Genomic DNA, 20,849 nt, shown 5'->3' on the forward strand with positions numbered 1-20,849 from the left:
TACCTGGCATATGAAATGAATATTCTTGTCTACCTTACAAGGATTTTACAAGGTTCCAAAGAAATGACTCAAGTGTAAGGAAAATACTAGAAGTAGTAAAATTGGTGCAACTGTTTCATGATTTAGGTGATCCTGAAGGACAGAAAGGGCAGGAGCCTCCATGTGCTGGGTCTCACTCCCTGTTTGTCTCTCCCCAGCTCCTGAACACTCACCTGCCAACATGTCCTGCCAGCAGAGCCAGCAGCAGTGCCAGCCCCCTCCCAAGTGCACCCCCAAGTGCCCTCCCAAGTGCCAGACCCCTAAGTGTCCCCCCAAGTGCCCCCCGAAGTGCCCTCCAGTGTCTTCCTGCTGTAGCTCTGGGGGTGGGGGCTGCTGCAGCTCTGGGGGTGGGGGCTGCTGCAGCTCTGGGGGTGGGGGCTGCTGCCTGAGCCACAAGCCCCGCAGGTTCCACCGCCACAGACACCAGAGCTCTGACAAGTGCAGCCAGCCCTCAGGGGGCTCCAGCTGCTGCGGAGGGGGCTCCAGCTGCTGTGGAGGGGGCTCCAGCTCCAGCTGCTGTGGAGGTGGGAGCAGCCAGTCCTCAGGGGGCTGCTGCTGATGTGGAACATGAGCCACGAAGAGCAGACTTGCAGAACGCAAACGTTCAAACATTTCTTCATCCTGAGACTACCTGAGGGTGCAACAGACCCATGGACAACTTCAATTCTCGCCTGGAAGATTCCTCTGCACCAGTGTCTAGAAGGCAGGACTCTTTCTCTAAAATCTCTTCACTGCATCTAGCTGTTCTGAGAACAACAACACAAACCCTATGTCACTTCCAAGTATTTAATACTGTGCTCTGATGCATGAATTGAAACAATAAAAATAATCTGTGTGCTTATTAACTTTCTTCAGATTGATTCAACATTTGTTTTGTCACCACTACACTGCTGGTGACCAGTGTTGCCTCAGTGGGCAGGCATGGGGTTGGGGGTCAAGAGGGAAAAGTTTGTATTTTTTCCCTACCTCAGTTTTCATTAAAGGAGTCAGAAAAATAATGGAGTCATTGCTACAATTTTGATCTGCTTTAGCTATGTTTGATTCTTGGTAAAGCTGGAGTCTTAACATAAGCAAATCCTAAGCATTGGAATTTACTCAGAGGGGTAAATAGAAATGTAATAGTTTCCCAGGCCAAATTTGGGATGGCCTGAACTTGTAAATAATTAAGAACAATAATGCATTATAGACAATTTTAAATAATAGGAAAACCTCTTGAGACCATATTGACAATAACTAGGCGGAAAAATGGGGGAGACCCTCTGGGAGAGACCAGATGTCTTTTGCTTTCAGTAGAATATGTCAAAGACTATCTGGTAAAGTGGTACAGTAACTATGCAGAGAAGAAATTGCACAAGCCCGTAGCCAGAATGAACATGATGTCATCAACAGGAGCAGGCGAACATCTGTGCCTGCAGATATACATGACCTGACCCAGAAACAGTGTCCCTTCCAGGGACTCTAACAGAAGTCTAATCATAAGCAAACATCAGAGAAACTGTAAATCAGGAAGTTTCTATTTTTTAGAAAATGAGCAGAGAGCTGTACTCTCCAAAATTACCGATGACATTAAAAAACAAAAAACAAAAAACTGGGAAAATGTTCTAGAAGAAAAGGATTGAAGGAAAAGGGATGACTAAGTGCAAACATTGATCCCAAACTAGATTCTGTATAGCAGGGGGTGGAAATGTTATAAAGGGACATTGCTGGTTCAAAAAGTTTTTCCTTTTGGATCTTGTATCTCCCACAAATATGGGGTTTTATGTATAACAAGAAAAGTGCAACTTCTGATTTGCTTCGGGTGAGTGATTGTCACTCTGGCATGGGCAGTGGATGAACATCACTCTCCATTTTTGCAAAGTTGCCTCTTCTCCCTTGTATTCCCCACACCCACCCATCTCCTACTCACATCCACGTGGCACCGCCGTCAGTTGGACAGACATGAACGCACAGACATCTGAATGTAACAAACTCTTACTTTCTAAAACTTTAATTACTGTGGGAGAATGACCCCACCCCCATGGTGACAAGGGAGTTTCTTGCTTTGTTCCCAAGAGTGACATGGATCAGAGGACACTACTCCGGGGATCCCTACGATCGGTGAGACTGAAGCACCACTGCAGAGCAGAGCCCAGTGTAGACTGCACCAGAGGGACATGGAGGATCCAGGCATAGTGGATGGAGACCAGTACCCAGAGCCTGGGGTATGGGGTGAGGGAAACAAACTACAGTTCTGTCAGCTCATCCAGGCTCCTTAGGAGGGGAGAGAAACAGTGTAGAGATGTATCCTTCTTACAGGCTAAAGACACACAGAGAGAGCAAATGGACACCCCACACAGGCCTGGGTCCAGCGGGAAAGCAACAAAGAAGGTGCCCTTGACAGAACCCCACTTCTCCACCCCTCAGAACTGGCAGTGACAAGTGCTTCCTGCAGCTCAGTGGACAAGACTGCTGAGTTTCTTACCTGGAAGTCCCTAGAAGGGGATAAGGTGGTGTCACAAACGCAAGCCAGGCCCTGTCTCCCCAGCATCTCCCCAGCAGTGGCTGGACCCTCCAGTATCTCCTGCACCCTCCTGACACTGAAACTTCAAGATATGGAACCAGTAAAGGCCATAATCAATCAGCATTTAATCAATCAATAAATAGCAAAATGTCCTCTAAGAGAAGTAAATGAAATTTAATTCTGTGTTACTGCTACAGATACTTTGAAAAAAAAAAAAAAGGAAAATTTATAGTAGCAAAATGGGAAAACAAGAAGTATAACAGATGGTAACTAAAGACCTTAGTGAAATGTGACATCACAGGAGAGAACAAATCTCTAGAATCCAACCGTAAACCCTTAGAAGATTGTATCTCCCAATGAAGTAAAAAGTTCAAGCTGTCCGTAATAAACTGAAAGAGATGGTGGACACACTTTTACACCAATTTGTTCTGCTAGTAACTAAATGAGATGAAAAAATAACAATGGAATAATGAAAGTACATTATAGGCTAGGGAGCTGACACTCTCCTTCTCCATGTAAATAGTGAATAAACAAGGTGCGGGCAAAGGTGACTTCAGGAGAACACAAGAAAGCGGATAATATGCTAAGCAACAAGCTTGGTCCAGCTCATGAGAAGCCACTCTGAAGAGGGAATGTGCGGGTGCTGCTCTTGCCCTGCCCTCCCCTCCCCAGCAGGACCTCCATGGTCAGGAGGAGGCACCCAATTCCTGGGGGTACCTCAGGACACAGGGACATGGCTGCTTGTACAGACACTCTGGCTGCGCAGGAGTCAAGGGCTGGTCTGTGTTGCACTGACTGGGGTGGGATGAAGGGGCCCAGCTCGCTAGCAGGTGGAGCTGCTGTAAGAAGGACCTGTCACCCCAGTCAGACCAGAATCAGGGACTCAAGAAAGGAGGGGTCCTGAGGGCAGGAGATTAGGGAGAGAGGAACAAACAGTTGAAGCTTCTAGAAGGGGGAAGATACTAAGGAAAGAAGGCATTTGAATGCAACATGAGGGAAGTGGAGCCGGGCACAGAGGGGAAACCCTGCCAGGAGGTCTTGGAGAGCCCTAAGCCTCCCCATGAGTGGCTGGGAAGAGACCATGCCCTGCGTGGGGGCCAATCCCCAAGGCTGGGGCAGGTGGCTGTTCCCGTCCAATGCCCAAACTGCAACAGATGTCACCAGCCCACAGAAAACCAGGAAACCTTTACACTGACCTGGCAGCATGTCGGCTGAGGTCTGAGAGCCCGGGTAAATTCCAGGCTTCAGGATACAGAATGGTGCTGAGTCACCAGTCGGCCCAGCCATGTCCATGACAGTTGGGTGTGGTCCTGTTGTAGGCAGCAGCCTGGACCAGAAGGCACTTCGGCAACATCCTCCTGAAGCAGGATCTAGGACCTGGGAGGCCTGCAGTGTGGTCAAAGGAATCCAGGTCCTGACACGCCCCATACTAACACCCTCAGCCAAAGTCACGCAGATGAGGCGGGGCTGACCTCCCATCACAGGGAAGACACACACCTCACTGATTCCTTCCTGGGATCTCCCTGAGGATGACCTCAGCCTTGGAAAGGCTATTTGGAAACCGTGAGGTGAATGGGATGCTAAGGAGGTGATGACAGCTCATTCGCATCCATCCAGGACAAGCTAGCCTTGAGCCTGTGAGGCAAAGGAATATGACACAAGCTGTCAAGCCCTTGTCATGCCATCAGCGCTGTGTCCCCTAAGGACAGAGAGACAGGAGGGCGGACCTGCGCAGCCTGGGAGGCAGGACCCAGGTGGGCAGAGCAGCCTCAGATCATCCATGGCTACATGAGATTTTACAGAAGCAGGTGGATGAGGCTCAAGCACAGGTCAAGACAACTCAGATTCCACAAACCCGGATGCTGTCAGGGCGCTCTGGATACTCCTGTAATAGCCACACATCCAGCGCAAGATGAAGTTAGTGATTTAGGCTGCTTGTAGCTGAGGCTGCTGGAGAATTTCTTGGATCCAAGAGGAGGAATTGGGGGCTTTGAAATAATTGATGGTCGACAACATAGTGCAAATGTGATGTTATTTGTCAGCCTAAAGCATATAGATATATCTCTAAACACTTAACTTCTCTGAGCATAGAAGTATCCTCTAAGTTGGTTCATTCAGCCCAGGGTGACCTGCATATTATTGCCCAGTCCGAACACAACCAAGTTCTGCAGAGCAAAGGATTTTCCTCCTGGGCTTCACGGGGCTTTAGTTTGACGTAACTGATGCATTAGGTCAGGTTGGGATCATCTGATAGTCATGGCTGTCTCCAGGGCCACCTTGTCCACAATGAACCCTGTTCTTTGTACTGATTTCCTTAAAATGCAGGAGTTCATAAGTGCCTCCCTATGCACGCGTGGACACATGGAGAAGGAATAAGCCCTGCACGGGTGTGATCAAAGGGGCTTGGGAAGTGGCAGCAGAAGCACAGTTGTAGGAAACACTGACACTCCTGTACTTAGAGCCTCCTGCCTGGGGGCCCAGGTCCCTTAGTTAGTCATCTGTGACCAGGAGCATGACTTAGGCTGTCTTCACTCTGCTGTGCTCCCTCCCTGCTCCCCTCTTCCCAACAGGACACATTAAAATGCTGCCCCCCTCCTCCACAGGGAGTAGAAGGGGTCCTGGTCCTTCCACACCTGCTCTACCCTCTACATAGGAAACATTCAGGTCCTCCAAAAGGAAAGAGTTGTTCAAAGACAGACAGCCAGAAAGACAGACAGATGCACTCCTGTTAGAAACGGAAGTTATGCTCAAGACCCAGGACAGCATCTCTCATTGCATTTGCCAAGGTTTGAATTTTTATTTTCAGACCGCACCACGTTACAGAAATCTGACTTCCCAGTCAGATTTCTTGTTGGGTGTTTTCTCTCATGGCTTTCACTAAAATCCTGCAAATATTTTCTTTATTCCAATATTCACTTGGATAAATTGAAAATGAAGCAGGTTAAAGCTTTGTCAGATGCGGGCCTCCCGGGTGGCGCAGTGGTTGAGCGCTGGGCTGTGAAGCTGCCCGCAGCCTCTGCAGCGCCAGTTTGATCACCAGCCGCAGGGCGAGGGTCCCACATAGCCCACAGACCTCTCCTGCCGCTCCCACTGCTCCCCTCAGCAGTGTATTGTCGGTCTGCCTGTTCTGTTCCCTGCTCTGGCTCTGGTGAATTCTCTCACCCTCCCGTGCTTCTGACTGTACCTAGTGCTTGTATAAATAAATAAATAATTTTTTTTAATCTGTGGATTTATTTTTGGATTTTCTATTTGATTCCATTGGTGTGTATGTCTGTTCTTGTTCCAATACCATGCAATTTTGATGATTATGGCTTTGTAGTATAGTTTGAAGACTGGGAGTGTGATGCCTCCATTCCCTTCTTTTTTTTTCAGGAGAGCTTTGGCTATTCAGGGTTTTTGGTGATTCCATATGAATTTCATCAATAATTGTTCTATTTCTTTGAAGAATGACATTGAAATTTTGATTGGAATAGCATTGAATCTGTATATTGCTTTTGGTAGGATGGCCATTTTAATAATGTTTATTCTTCCAATCCATGAGCAGAGGATGTCTTCCATTTCTTTGTGTCTTCTTCTATTTCTTTTAACAGTGTTTTATAGTTTTCTTTGTATAGGTCCTTTACCTCTTTTGTTAGATTTATTCCCAAATATTTGATTTTTTTTTGTTTCGATAATAAAAAGGATGTTTTTTTTGATTTCTTCTTCTTCAGATTTATTGTTTGTGTATAGGAAGGCTACTGACTTTTGCATGTTGTTTTTGTATCTTGCCACTTTACTGAACTGATTGATGAGTTGAGTTAGTTTTTCTGTGGAGTTTTGGGGTTCTCTATGTATATTATCATATCATCTGCAAATAGTGATAGTTTGACTTCTTCTTTTCCTATTTGGATTCCTTGTATGTCTTTCTCTTGTCTTATTGCTCTGGCTAGGACTTCCAGTATTATATTGAAAGGCAGTGGTGAGAGTGGACATCCTTGTCTTGTTCCAGATTTTTTTTTTAATTTTTTTTTTTATTAGAGGCATGCTTTATTTATTATTTATTTTATTTGTTTGTTTGTTTTGTTTATACATGCACTGGGTACAGTCAGAAGCGTGGGAGGGTGAGAGAATTCACCAGAGCCAGAGCGGGGAGCAGAGCAGGCAGAAGGACCGAAGTACACTGCTGAGGGGAGCAGCGGGCGGCAGGAGAGGTCTGCGCGCCATGTGGGACCCTCCTCCGGTGGCCTGGGAGCAGCTGGGGATCAAACCGGCGCTGCAGAGGCTGCGCGCAGCTTCGTAACCCAGCACTCAACCGCTGCGCCACCAGGGAGGCCCTTGTTCCAGATCTTAATGGAATTGCTTTCAGCTTTTCACCATTGAGAATGATACTGGCTGTTGGCTTGTCATAGATGGCCTTTATGATGTTGAGGTATATTCCTTGTATCCCAAGAATTTCAAGGGCTTTTATCATGAATGGGTGTTGCACTTTGTCAAAAGCTTTCTCAGCATCTATGATATTATCATATGGTTTTTATATTTCTTTTTGTTGATGTGTTGCATAATGTTGATTGATTTTCGGATGTTGAACCATCCTTGTGTCCCTGGAATGAATCCTACTTGGTCCTGGTGAATTATCTTATGGATACATTGTTGGATTCTGATAGCTAAAATTTTATTGAGGATTTTTGCATCACTGTTCATTAGGGAGATTGGCCTATAGTTTTCCTTTTTTGAGTTGTCCTTGTTCGGTTTTGGTATTAGTGTAATGTTGGCTTCATAGAACGTGTTTGGTATTGTCCCTTCCTTCTCAATTTTTTGGAAGAGTTTGTGAAGGATAGGCACTAATTCATCTCTGAATGTTTGGGCTTTTTTTTTGGGGGGGAGGTTTTTGATTACCATTTCAATTTTGCTGCTTGTAATTGGTCTGTTTAGGTGTTCTATTTCTTCTTTATCTAGCTTTGGGTGATTGTAGAGTTGTAGGAATTTGTCCATCTCCTCTAGATTGTTGAACTTGTTTCCATATAACTGTTCATAGTAGTTACTGATTATTCTTTTGATTTCTGCTGTGTCCATTTTGATTTCCCCTCTTTCATTTATGATCCTGTTTATTTGTGCTTTCTCCCTTTTTTCCTTTGTGAGCCAGGGTAGGGGTTTGTCTATTTTATTTATTTTTTTCGAAGAACCAGCTCTTGGTTTCATTGATCTTTTGGATTGTTTTTTTAATTTCAATTTCATTTATTTCTGCTTTGGTTTTTATTATTTCTTTTCTTCTACTGGTTTTGGGTTTTTTTTGTTGTTCTTTTTCTAGATCTTTGAGCTTCGAGATTTAGGTTGTTTCTTTGAGTTCTTTCTTGTTTCTTGATGTGAGCTTCTATTGCTATATATTTTCCTCTTATTACTGCTTTTGCTGCATCCCATACATTTAGGATATTGGTGTCCTCCTTGTCATTCAATTCAAAGAATTTTTTAATTTCTTCTTTGATCTCCTCATTAGTCCAGTGGTCTTCCAGTAGTGTGGTTTTTAATCTCCATGAGGTAGGAGAGTTCCTTGCCTTCTTTTTATGGTTTATTTCTAGTTTGATGCCTTCATGGTCAGAAAAGATGGTTGGTATGATTTCAATCTTGGTGTATCTGTTGATGTTTGTCTTGTGCCCCAGTATGTGATTGATCCTGGAGAATGATCCGTGTGCGCTTGAGAAAAATGTGTACTCCATTTTCTGGGGGTTTAGTGTTCTATAGATGTCTGTTAAGCCCAAATGCTCTAGGTCCTTATTTAGAGCTTTGGTTTCTTTACTTATTTTTTGTCTTGTTGATCTATCCATTGTTGATAATGGTGTGTTGAGGTCTCCCACTACGTATGTGTTTTCTCTGATGTCTGTTTTCAGAGATGACAACAGTTGTCTGATATATTTTGGTGCTCCTTCATTTGGTGAGTATATGTTAATGAGTGTTAGTTCTTCTTGAAGTATTGTCCCCTTGATCATAATATAGTGACCATTGGGGTCTCTTTTTATCTTTTTTACTTTGAAATCTGTTTTATCTGATATAAGTATAGCTGTTCCTGCTTTCTTTTTTGGTCCATTTGCTTGTAGGATTGTTTTCCATCTTTTAACTTTGGGTCTATTTTTATCTTTTGTAGCTAAATTTGTTTCCTGGAGACAGCAAAAGGTTGGGTTTTGTTTCTTAATCCAGGCTGCAACTCTGTGTCTTTTTATTGAAGAGTTTAGTCCATTTACATTTAGAGTTAATATTGATATGTTAGCATCTGTATTTGCCATTGTGTTTGTCTTTCCTTTGATTTTATTTATCTGTTCTTTTAATAACTTTTTTTGGCCTTCTTTCATTGTTATTCATCCCTCTGAGGTTCTGGCTTTAGGTCTCCTTGTAGTATTTTTTGGAGTGGGGGTTTAGTCATAATGAAATTCCAGAGTTTCTGTTTGTCTGGGAAGGTCCTTATTCTTTCTTCATAGAGGAAGGAGAGCTTTGCGGGATAGAGTATTCTTGGGTGGCATCTGTTTTCTTAGAGTCTGTTGACTATGTCCCTCCACTCTCTCCTTGCCCGTAGTGTTTCTTCAGAGAAGTCTGATGTCAGCCTGATTGGTTTTCCTTTGAATGTTATCTGTTTCTTCCCTCTTGTCAGCTTCATTATTTTTCCCTTGTCCTGGATTCTTGGGAGCTTTACTATTATGTGTCTTGCTGTATTTTTCCTTTCGTTGTGAAAGTTTGGTGTTCTTCTTGCCTCTTGTATATCAATTTTCAGCTCCTTCTTCACATTTGGGAAGTTCTCTTCAATTATGTCTTTGAATATTTTCTCTGTTGCTACATCTCTCTCCTCTCCTTCTGGGATTCCTATAACTCTTATATTTCCTTTCCTCATGGAGTCAGATAATTCCCGAATCTTTCTTCGGTCTTTTTCCTTTGTACTTCTCTTTCCTTTTCTGTTTTGGTTCTTTTTATTTCTGTGTCTTCAAGAGTACTTAATCGTTCTTCCATTTCATCTATTCTGTTTTCATTGCTTTTCCCAGAGTTCTTTAGTTCCTCCATTAATTCTTTGATCTCCTGAGTTTCTTTTGCATCCCCCTTTAGAGACTCAATTTCATTCTTCTGATCATTGATTATTTTTCTCATATCATTGTTTTCCTTTATGAGTTCTGTCACTTTTTTAATCATGGCAATTTTAAATTCTTTTTCTGGAAGGCTCAGAAGTTCTTCCAGGTTACTGTTGTTGCAATCTGGGGGGTGGTTTTCTTTTTGTAGTGTGCTTTTTTCCTGAGGAGTTGTTAGGTTGAGTGTGGTTCTTCTACTCCCTACTGTCTGTTTTCTAATTTGTCGTATGCATTGGGACACTGTGTTGCTGGGACTGGCCGGCATCTTGGGTGAACTTCTCCGCTCCCCTCTGGCTCCTCCGGGAGCCATCTGTCGGTTTCAAGCAGTCTTTACTGAAGAAAGGTCCCTGTCCTAAAATGCTGATGTGGGGACACACTCCCATGTGCGCCTGGTCTGCCCCGGCAGTGGGTTCCCGCTCCCCGTCTGGGCTTGGACTGCTGGCCAGAAGGGGCCTGTCGTGGGTGAACTTCCCCACTCACCTCTGGCTCCTGAGGGAGCTTTCTGCTGTTTTCAGGCAGTCTTTACTGAAGAAATGTCCCTGTTCTAAAATGGCGATGCGGGACGCACTCCCTGCACATCCAGTCTCAGGCACACTCTTCTGCGTGCCCGGTCTGCCCCAGCTGTGGGTGCCCGCTCCCCCTGTAGGCTCAGACTGCTGGTCGGAAGGGGCCTGGCGTGGGCTAACTTCCCTTCTTGCCACTGGCTCCTCCGGGAGCCTTCTGCTGGTTTCAAGCAGTCTTTTCTGAAGAAAGGTCCCTGTTCTATGGGGTGTTAGTGACTTTTTTCTGGTCGCTAGGTGGCGCCAGAGATCTCTCCTAGTGTCCTTGGGGAGCTGTTTTTTTCACCCCGTGGGACAGGGAACAAAGCGGGAATGGTAAGGTAAACCTCAACGGCTTTGGGGTGCTGTGTCTGCCTTGTGCCCCACCGTCGTGGAGAACCCACGCCCCAAATTTCGTGCCCCCGGTCTCAGTTCCAAAGCCCTCAGGTCCAGGACGTGGGCTGTAGCCCATTTCAGTGGCCGCAGAAATGGCGCCTTTTGCACCCCTCTCCCGTGCCCGGGCGCCTGGTTCCTGATTACTCAGTGAGGGACTTTCACCTCAGTGAGGGCCCCCGCGCGTCTCCCCGCAAGCCTAGATCGCAGGCGCGGGGACCTGGGCAGCCGTGATCCATTTGCTTTTCAAGTGCGCTGCTTTTCCGCGCAAGCTTACCGGCTGGCCCGTGGCTGTGTGCAGGTCTCTGGAAGTCTCCGTTTTTCTCTAATGGAAACTGGAGCCGTTCTCTCACCTCTGTGGTGAATCCTGCAGGGTTCTCCACAGCTCCAGTTCACGGGGTGTGGTGGCTGAAATAGTTCCTTTCCATTCACAGTCTCGCTTGATGCATAGTTTGTTCTTGTTGGTCGTTTTAGTTTGTTTTTTCCTCCTTTCTGTTGGTTGGAGAGTGCCGACTTTGTGGGTGGGGGAGGTAGCAGCATTCTGAGCTTTCCTCCCTTCTAGTCCTCTTTTACGGCAACTTTTTTCTTCGGGTAGTGTGCTGGAGTTGTCCGTTTATCTTCCATGCCCCAGCTCTCACTGGGACATGCTGCTTTTCCTCCCTATTAACTTTTTTTTAATGGGATATCTTACTCGCAGCATCTCTTCACTGCCATGTTGATCCGCCTCTCTCAAAAAAATCTAAAAAAAAAAAAGTAGCTAAAAAAAAAAAAAAAGCTTTGTCAGATGCCACATAGTAGGGCCTGTACTAGGCCAGGTTTCCTATCCCCCATGTCTGCTCTGCATGTGCCCAACACCAGATCCTGTGGGCAGTGGCATAGCAGAGTAGATGTACGTGAGTCCTGGACGTTAAGAGTTCAATCGGGCTCTGGGATCCAAGGCACCCTGTGGAAAGGAGGAGAGGAGACTGTCTTGGTTGAGAGTGGGACTGAGAAGCACCCAAGGCTGCGTGTCAGGAAACAGGGGTGGTGGCAGGAGTCACCTGAAGCCCAGACAAAGAAGCCACATTGCAGGATGAAAGCTGGGCCCAGAATCGCTCCTTCCACACTGAGGAGGCAGAAAGGCAGTGCTGGGACAGAAGGTTTAAAGAAAGGAGAACTTCAAGGGGAGGTGCCCTCCAGTTGTGACAAGGTGTTAGTGATGGCAGGCCTGGAGGTGCTGCCCCAAACCCCGTAGAGGAACAGGGAGGAGCTGCCAGTCATCACCTGTCTGAACCAGGTGAGTGGAAGGTGAGACAGGGACTCTCATGCCCAGGCCCTGTCTTACAGTCAGGGGGCCCAAGGCCTGATGAAAGAGCCCTGGCCAGAGCCTCTCCACCACTCCCCTCCTGCTGAGCTGAAGGACCTGTGCCTGCGCCTGGTGAGTGTCCTGGGAACGGGAGCGGGGCTGCTGCTGAGGGAGCTCAGCCCAGAGCAGGGGAGCTGGGAAGGGCTGGGGTGGGAGGTGAATATGTCAGAGGAGGAGGCCAGGGAACCTGAGGGCCAGTGCAGGAGGGTCTGGAGCCAAGTGTGGCCATAGGCAGAGGAGGTGGACGGCAGCACCTTTGGGCTTGGAGGCAACAAACTGATCAGCAGGGGGTGGCCTCCAAGGACAGGAACATGAACTCCAGCACCTGCCCCACTGACAGCTTGGTGGGTGAGCTCACCTTGGAAACGCAGTCCTGTTCTACCTGCCAAGGAGCAGCCTGGGCTTGCATAGGGGAGCACAGGCTCCCTTGGGCTCATTGTCCCCCATGGCCATGGTGAAAATGTCCCATGTTGACAGCACGGAGCACCTGGGAACCAGCACACCATTAATGGGCTGAGGAGCTCGGAGCAGAGACCTGAGGTCTGTACTCTGGTCACAGTGTTGGGGCTCCACGTTTCTCGCAGGGTACGAGGACTTGAGAGGATTACCAGTCTCTCCTTGAGTCTAGTGAATTTGGTCCCACACTGTTGCCTTTGCAGAATAAAACCAGTCTGGAAGTTAACGAATCAGGGCATGATAATTGCACTTGTTTAAGTAAATAATATCCCCTTGTATGGTATATGAATTAGAGGATTTCAGAGTCTCAGAAAAAAGTGCATCGGGTCCATGGTAGCTTACATGTCCTTAGAGTCTTGGCATGTTTTATAGTAGTGTTTGCTCTAGGTAACTACTTGGTACAATAGATGAAGTTTGCTGCCTCCTAACAAGCAAAGGCTTTTCTTCCAAATCCTTGATGCCAGAGTACTTAAATTATAGCAAGATACTTAAATCATAAAACTAGTGGAAATAGTATTTCATGACATTAAATGTAGCTGAAGGTCAGCCCGGGTGAGGCGTGCGTGTGCTGTTTCTCACTCCATTGTGTCCACTCAGCTACAGAGCACCCACCTGCCAACATGTCCTGCCAGCAGTGCCTGCCCCCTCCCAAGTGCACCCCCAAGTTCATGCCCAAGTGTCCTCAACAGTGCCAGACCCCAAAGTGCCCCCCAAAGTGTCCCCCCAAATGCCCTCCAGTGTCTTCCTGCTGCAGTTCTGGGGGTGGGGGATGCTGCAGTTCTGCGGGTAGTGGCTGCTGTAGCTCTGAGGGTGGGGACTGCTGCCTGAGTCACCACAAGTCCCAGAGTTCCCAGAGCTACAGACAGCAGAGCTCTGGCTGTTGCAACCAACCCTCAGGGGGCTCCAGCTGCTGTGGAGGTGGGAGCAGCCAGTCCTCTGGAGGCTGCTGCTGAAGTGGACCCTGAGGCAAGAAGAAAGACTTGGAATCAGCAAATGGCCATACCCTGCCTGGTCCTCCTGCCTCTGCCCATAGTGCTGATGTTTGGTCTGTGCAGAAGTCTGACTCTGAGGCTCCTAGTGCCCTGGTGTCCAGGAGCTCAAACCTTTTCCCCAAACCCATTCCCTGACTTCCTCCTCTAGATGCTCATATTGTGACCTCTCTGGGCCCTCAAATGTGTCCTTCCACTGCTATCCTTTGCATCCCCAATGTCATGTGAACAATAAAACTAGAATTGGAAACAAGTCTTGGCTGACTCTGTATTTTCCATCATTTTTTTTCCTCTGTATTCCTCATTATTCCTACTCCATCCACAGCTCCTATTCATGGATACTCAGTATTTTCACAAACATAAGACAGAGTTGTGTTGGTGAAAGGTTTACTGAACTCCTAATTATAATATTTATCACATGATAATAGGATAAGTGGGACTGAATTCCAGAGTCTCAGAAAGGAGAGGGTTCTGTACACGTATCGAGCTAGAGTGGAGAGATGTGTTTACATGTATAGCCCACACACAGGTGAACAGCAGAAAATAAAGTGGGGGAATCACACCGGGTATTGAAAGTCACTCATAGTTGCTGGGGTTACTTTGACACAAGTGTTTTGCTGGCTGAGGCTCCCTTAGAGTCCAGGGTAAGGACCCAGAGGAGGGATTGGGGGTGGAGGAAAATATGCCCTCGATATCTGAGGCCACGGATAATAAACAAGATTCTGTCTAGATCTGTATCTGTGCCTATATTTTAAATCTACCTCTATTGTTTTTCTCTGCCTATAATTTGAGTGAATATTTGTATATACACATAATCTAAGATATCACACACATGTGCACACATGTACCACTTAGGACGGACATAGGTACCACTGCCCATGATGACCCTTAAGGGACAGGCATTATTGACTCAATTATGTCTCATCCCAGAGTCTGTTAATTACTTTGGACTCTTCTAGATGAAGGATTTTCTTCTCATCATTACCCATAGTTCTAAGATGCCTTCAGATAATTAATTATTTGAGCCTGCTTTTCACAATATCGCCCTCCAGACACAGAAGAAGCATCTGCAGCATATCAACTTGAGGATAGTCTTTATCTTACTTTCCAGCCACCTCCAGGGCCCTGGTGCATGAGGAGCAGCAGCAACACTGCAGGTCCCTAGAGAAGCCCAGGCTCTCCTGCCCTGTGGGGTCCTCTCACCTCCCAGACCTTCTGGTCACCTTCACAGTCCTCCCCATACACTTGTCAAAGGTTTGCGCACTGTCAATTTTTTTTTTTAAGATTTATTTATTTATTTATATAAGCACTGGGTACAGTCAGTAGTGTGGGAGGGTGAGAAAATTCACCAGAGCCAAAGTGGGGAGCATAGAAGGCAGAAGGACCAAAGTACACTGCTGAGGGGAGCAGCGGGCGGCAGGAGAGGTCTGTGCACCATGTGGGACCCTCCTCCGGTGGCCGGGGAGCAGCCAGGGATCGAACTGGTGCTGCAGAGGCTGCGGGCAGCTTTGCAACTCAGCGCTCAAACGCTGCGCCACCAGGGAGGCCCTGCACACTGTCAACTTTTGGGAGCCACAGGGTGTGCTCCTGGGCCCACAATCCTGAGTCCCACCTACCTGCAGCACCAGCACCCCACCGCCCTACCAGATGACCTGAGACTGCAATAATAGCTTGGTCACAAGGCAGAGAAAGAGGATGTCTTCCCACTGAGACCTTCAATTATATCACTGAGCTCAGCACAGGCATGCAGCTTCCTGACATGCTGCAGCTACTGGCACCTCCTGATACCTTCACATGCTAACTGTCACAAAGGCATCACCTTACCCTGCTCGAGATTATATAAAAAATGCACTGCGACCAGACTGGGTACAACTGCTCAGCGACTGCCCACCTGGCCCCAGCTTTCACTAACATGTCTCTTCCTGTCTTTCCTTAATCTCCTACTGTCCTCCCTCAATTCTGCTTGACTCGGCTGGTCCCTGGCCTCATCCTCCACTCAGCTTTCTGCTTCTCACTCACAGACTCACCCTCTTCCCATGGGTTAGGTTCTAGAAATCAAGTTCTTATTCTCCTGTACAAGCAGTGCTGGTTCCCTCCACTCCTCTGCAGGGTTATCGTCTCCTGAAAATGTACAGAAGACTCAGCTGAACAAAAGGCTTTTTTTGCAAATCAGATGCACCTTTCCTGGAAAATAGCTGTGGTTAAAAAGAATGTACCCCTTTTACTACAGATGGACGGATGATACATTTGATTGTGCTCATCAAGTTGCAGAATCTTTACCAGGCATTTTCCTCCCATGACTCTGTGACCTTCATGACACCTTGATAATAAATTATATTGATTTTAAAGTTGAGGAAATAGAATGAGAAAGATTAGGTAGTTTCCACAAGATCCCACTGCTCATAAGTGGCAGAACTAGTATTTAGAGCCAGGTATCTTCTGGGACAGTGTAAACACACACACACACCCAGGATATGCCAGGGTGGCTGGGACAGAGCAGACATTTAGAGGTTTCTAGAGTCTCACAAGAAAACTGAACATCAGGCAAAATTCCAAGAAGGTGATATGAGGAAGGGAGAAGAGGTGACACTGATGATGGGAACGGGCTCCCTGGAGGAGGCAGAGGAGCTGCCAGTCATCAAGTGTCATATCATCCACGTGCATGGAAGGAGGTGAGGTGGGGACTCATGTGTAGGCCTGTCTCACCCTTTGGGGTAAGAGCCCAAGACCAGGATAAAAGGGCCTCCTTAACATTCTCCACTATACAATGCAAGTGAATCCTCTCTCATTCCCATCCCCACAAATCATTAGCCAAATCACCAACAAAGTCCACTCCGGGTTACACAAGACCATCACACACTGGGCGGAACATTATTCTACTAAAGAAGAGAAGAGACAGAACAAAACCAGCTGCAGTGGAGGGTGTTGGTCCTCCCTCTCCAGCAGGGGCCAGTTCACCTGCACACCCCTGTCATGTTCAGTGTAAGCCCCTGTCCCTTCCTTACAGGACACATGTCCATGGGCTGGGTAGAAGCCATAGGATGCCCTGCTTCAGGCAAGCAGGAAGGTTGCGCTCACTGAGTGTGAAACAAGAGAGTCCCACAGGGGTGATCAGACCAGGACAGGCCTGGTGGCGGCTGATCCCAACTAAGAAAGGGTTCTGGATGGAAGCCCCATTTTATGAAGCAAATGAAAGATTGAACACGTGCAACAGCCTTTTCCAAACTAGACACTGTCAACTTTTCACCATCATGTGAGTGGGGGAGACACTGTTGAGATCTAATCTCAATAATGCAAACTGATTGAGGGTTTTTTTTTTTTTTCTGTGCTTCAGAGGCATCAATTATCTTTGTTTTCTTTTCTCGATTTCCATAAACTCTTTAAAAGTTATAAATGATGAAGCAATACTCTTAAAGTTTAGAAAAGATATTCAATTACTATTTCAAATAGTGAAAAAAGCAAATTTTCTGCCTGGTGAGGGTGATCTATTTTTTATGTACTTCTCTCTTATGCTGTAACTGTGCTGAATTTTACTATTCTGAACTGTTGCAGCTAGCATTCTCTTATTTATCTATTATTTTATCATGATACTTTTATCTAATTTTTCTATTTTTATCTCATTTTGCTAAATTTTATGTAAAATGTGTGTTCTTTTTAAACTTCAATTTTCATTCCAATAAATATTGTTCATGAGTGAATCACCAAAATCATTATGTTAATTTGCATTGCCAATGACACAGCTTAAACTTTTGCACAAAACTAAGTCAGTATTGTGAGCTTTTTAATGTGGTATATAGTGAATATAAATGATCCTGCTTAAAAGCTGAGTTATATTTGTTTATTGCTGAGGTAGAATTGACTTTATTATCTAACTATTGTGGAAATAAGAAGTATTTCTTCTTTTTAAAAAGAATTGATGATTGTTGACTTTTCCAAATCTCTTACAGGAATGTTTACTTGTTTACTCTTAATTTATATGACTTGTATGAGTATTATGAATATTACTCCTGTAGTTGTCATATGGAATCTATTTTCCCAATTACATTTTTAAACTTTGTTTCTCAGAGTGGTTTTAAAGCATGTTCCTGCAAAATTGAGAGGAAGGTACAGAGATTTTCCCTCATCACCTTCCCTACTGTCTATATCCCTACCCTGAGTGGCATATTATTGCCCTATGATCCTACACGACACACATCATCAGAGTGTGCAGACCACCTGCAGCTCACCCCTGGTGTTGTACAGTCTGAGGACAGGTGTGTGGTTATGTTGTAGTCAGCTCTATGGTGTCACATGCAGTATTTCACTGCCCTGAAAATCCTCTGTACTCTGTTTATTCATTCCTTTTTCACCCCACCCCCACAACCCTGGTACAACTAGTCATTTTACTTTCTCCATAGTGTTGCCTTTTCCAGATGGTCATATATTATAGTTTAATGATCTGGAGTATTGTCTTTTCAGATTAGCTTCTATCACTTAGTAATACATATTTATGGTTTTCCAAGTCTGCTCATGACAAACGCTCATTTCTTTATAGTGTCAAATACCATCCATTGCATGGACTTCACACATTCATCCACCAACTCACTTCAAGGAGGCCTCCAAGATTTGGCACTTGTCAGTAAAGAAGCTCTAAACATCTGTAGCAGATTTTACTTGGATAAATGACAGACAGGGGGACTTCTGCAGCCTGGAAGGCAGGGACCAGGCGGACGGTTCAGCCTCAGATCCTCCACGGCCAACCAAGACTTTACTTTGGCAGGGGGATGAGGCTCAAGAACAGGCCGAGACAACTCAAAATCCACAGGTCTGGATGCCATCAGGGATTTCTGGGTGCTCCTGTAGTAGCCACCTGTTCAGTGCAAGAAGAAGTTAGTAATTTAGGCTAATTGTAGCTGAGGCTGCTGGAGACTTTCTTGGATCCAGAGAGGAGGAGTCGGGGCATGCAAATAATTGGTGTTCAAAACAAGAGCAAAATATAATGTATTTGTCAGTCTAAAGCATAAAGATTTAACTCTCAACTTAATCTGTCTGAGTACGGGAGTCAGTCCAAGAATTGGCTCACTCAACTCATGGTGACCTGAATATTATTTCTCAATGTGAACACAACCAAGTTGCAAAGAGAAGAGCATTTCCTCCTGGGTTTTCAAGTGACTTTAGTTTGATGTAACTGATGAATTAGGTCAGGTTGTGATCACCTGACAGTCAGGGCTGTCTCCGAGGCCAACTTGTCCAACACTGAACCCCTATTCTTTGTACTGATTTCCTTAAAAAGCAGAAGTTCAAAACAACCTTTCCCTATTCAAGCATGGACACATATAGAAGGAACCAGACCTGGACGGGTGTGATCAAAGGGGCTTGGGAAGGGGCAGCAGAAGCACAGTCATAGGAAACACTGGCACTCCTATTCGTAAAAGCCTCCTGCCTTGGGGCTCAGGGTTGTCTTAGTCATTTGCCACCGGGAACATGGAACTCAGGCTGTCTCAACCCTGCTGTGCTCCCTCCCTGCTCCCCTCCTCCCAACAGGACCCCTGTAACTCTGTCCTCCCACACCCATAGGGACAGTGTAGGGATTCTGGTCCCTCCACACCTGTTTCACCTTCTCACACCTTACAACTCACATAGATAGGTCCTCCCAGAACGGAATATTGTTCAAAGACAGACAGCAAGAAAGACAGACAGACCCACTCTTGTTAGGAAAAGAAGCTACGCTCAAAACCAGGACAGCATCTCTAATTTCATTTCTCAAGGATTGACGTTTTATTTTCAGATCCCACCATGTTACTGGTCCCTGGAAGTCAGTTTTCTTGTTGGGTGTTTTTTCTCATGGCTCTCATGGAAATCCTGCAAATATTTTTCTCTGATTATTTCAATATTCAGTTGGACAAGCTGAAAAATGAAGAGGGTTAAAGACATGTCAGATGCCACATTGTAGTGCCTCTTCTGGGTCTAGTCTTCCTTAACACAGACACGCAGACCCTGTGGGGACAGTGGCACAGCAGAGTAGGCATAGGTAGGTCCTGGGGACTAAGATTTCAATTAAGGCTGTGAGATCCAAGGCACCCTATGGAAAGAAGAGACTGTCTTGGTTGAGAGTGGGACTGAGAAGCACTCAAGGCTGCCTGTCAGGAAACAGGGGATAGTGGAAGGAGTAACCAACCGCAGGCAAAGAAGCCACATTGCTGGATGGGAGCTGGGCCCAGAATCATTCCATTGACACTCTGAAGTAGAAAGGAAGTTCTAAGACAGAGTGTTTAAGGAAAGGGAAGCCCCATGGGGAGGTGCCCCTGCTTAGAACAAGGAGTAAGTGATGGCAGTGAAGTTCCCACCCAACCCAGTGCCCTGGGAGCAGCTACCCAGAGCCCCATGGAGGAACAGGGAGGAGCTGCCAGTCATCACCTGTCAGAACCAGGTGGGTGGGAGGTGAGACAGGGACTCTCATGCCCAGGCCCTGTCTCACAGTGGGTGGCAGAACCCAAGGCCAGTATAAAAGGGCCCCTGGCCAGAGCCTCTTCACCACTCCCCTCCTGCCAAGCTGAAGGACCTGTGCCTGTGCCTGGTGAGTGTCATGAATGGGAGCGGGGCTGCTGCTGAGGGACCTCAGGCCAGAGCAGGGGCAGATGCGCGGGGCTGGGGTGGAAGGTGAATGTGTCAGAGGAGGTGGCCAGGAAGCCTGAGGGGCCAGTGCAGGAGGGTCTGCAGCCAAGTGTGGCCACAGGCAGAGGATGTAGATGGCAGCACCTTAGGGCTTGGAGGAAACAGGCTGGTCAGCAGTGGGCGGCCCCCAAGGACAGGGACATGAACTCCAGCACCCTGCCCCGCTGACAGCTTGTGGGGAGCTCACCTCTGAAACGCAGTCCTGTTCTACCTGCCAAGGAGCAGCTGGGCTTGGACAGGGGCGCACAAGCTCACTTGGGCTCATTATCCCTCCCAGCCATGGGATGATGGAGTGGGAGCAAAGAACTTATATCTGACCTGAAATTGGCTAGATGTTGGGTGTTTCACATCCCAGGTCAGCAGGAATTGAGAGATTTACCAAAGTTTTCCTGAATACATGGATTTACTGACACTGGTAATATACAATGCAGATGGTATAGAATAAAACAATCTTGGGGCTGTGACAATAGCAAATAATTACAGTATTTTTTCATTAGGAAAAAATATTCCATGAAATGACATATAAACCAGATGGTTGCAGAATTAGAGGGCAAAATTAGAGTCAACTACATTTCTACATATAAAACTGGATTATTAGAAACGTTTTATACTATCATTTGGTCTCAGTTTATTACTCAGCATATGAGATGAATATTCCTGTTTAACTTACAAGGATTTAACAGGATCCAAACAAATGATACAAGCATAAGGAAAATACTAGAAGTAGTAAAATCAATGCTGATGTTTCATGATTTAAGTGATCCTGAAGGACAAAAAGGATAGGAGCTTCCATGTGCAGTTCTTACTCCTTGTTTGCCTCTCCGCAGCTCCTAATACCCACTCGCCAAC

At 46.2% G+C, this 20,849-nt stretch overlaps 1 protein-coding gene across 2 annotated transcripts; it reads left to right on the forward strand.

Annotated features, from left to right (window-relative positions):
- Positions 1-220: 220 nt before the first annotated feature.
- On the forward strand, positions 221-13,310 carry LOC311177912 (late cornified envelope protein 1E-like; the record flags this gene model as incomplete). 2 transcript variants are annotated; one of them, XM_084244159.1, is made up of 2 exons in its annotated part: positions 221-362; positions 13,096-13,310. In XM_084244159.1, 2 exons carry the CDS (start codon positions 221-223, stop codon positions 13,308-13,310), a joined length of 357 nt encoding a protein of 118 aa, XP_084100285.1. The 2 variants fall into 2 exon arrangements, with proteins under 2 accessions (XP_084100285.1, XP_084100284.1); XM_084244158.1 differs by lacking the exon at positions 13,096-13,310 and having other exon boundaries at positions 221-598.
- Positions 13,311-20,849: the final 7,539 nt, after the last annotated feature.

The sequence above is a fragment of the Talpa europaea genome (genome assembly GCF_964194135.1).
Source record: "Talpa europaea genome assembly, chromosome: 9".
Taxonomy (NCBI): Eukaryota; Metazoa; Chordata; class Mammalia; order Eulipotyphla; family Talpidae; genus Talpa; species Talpa europaea.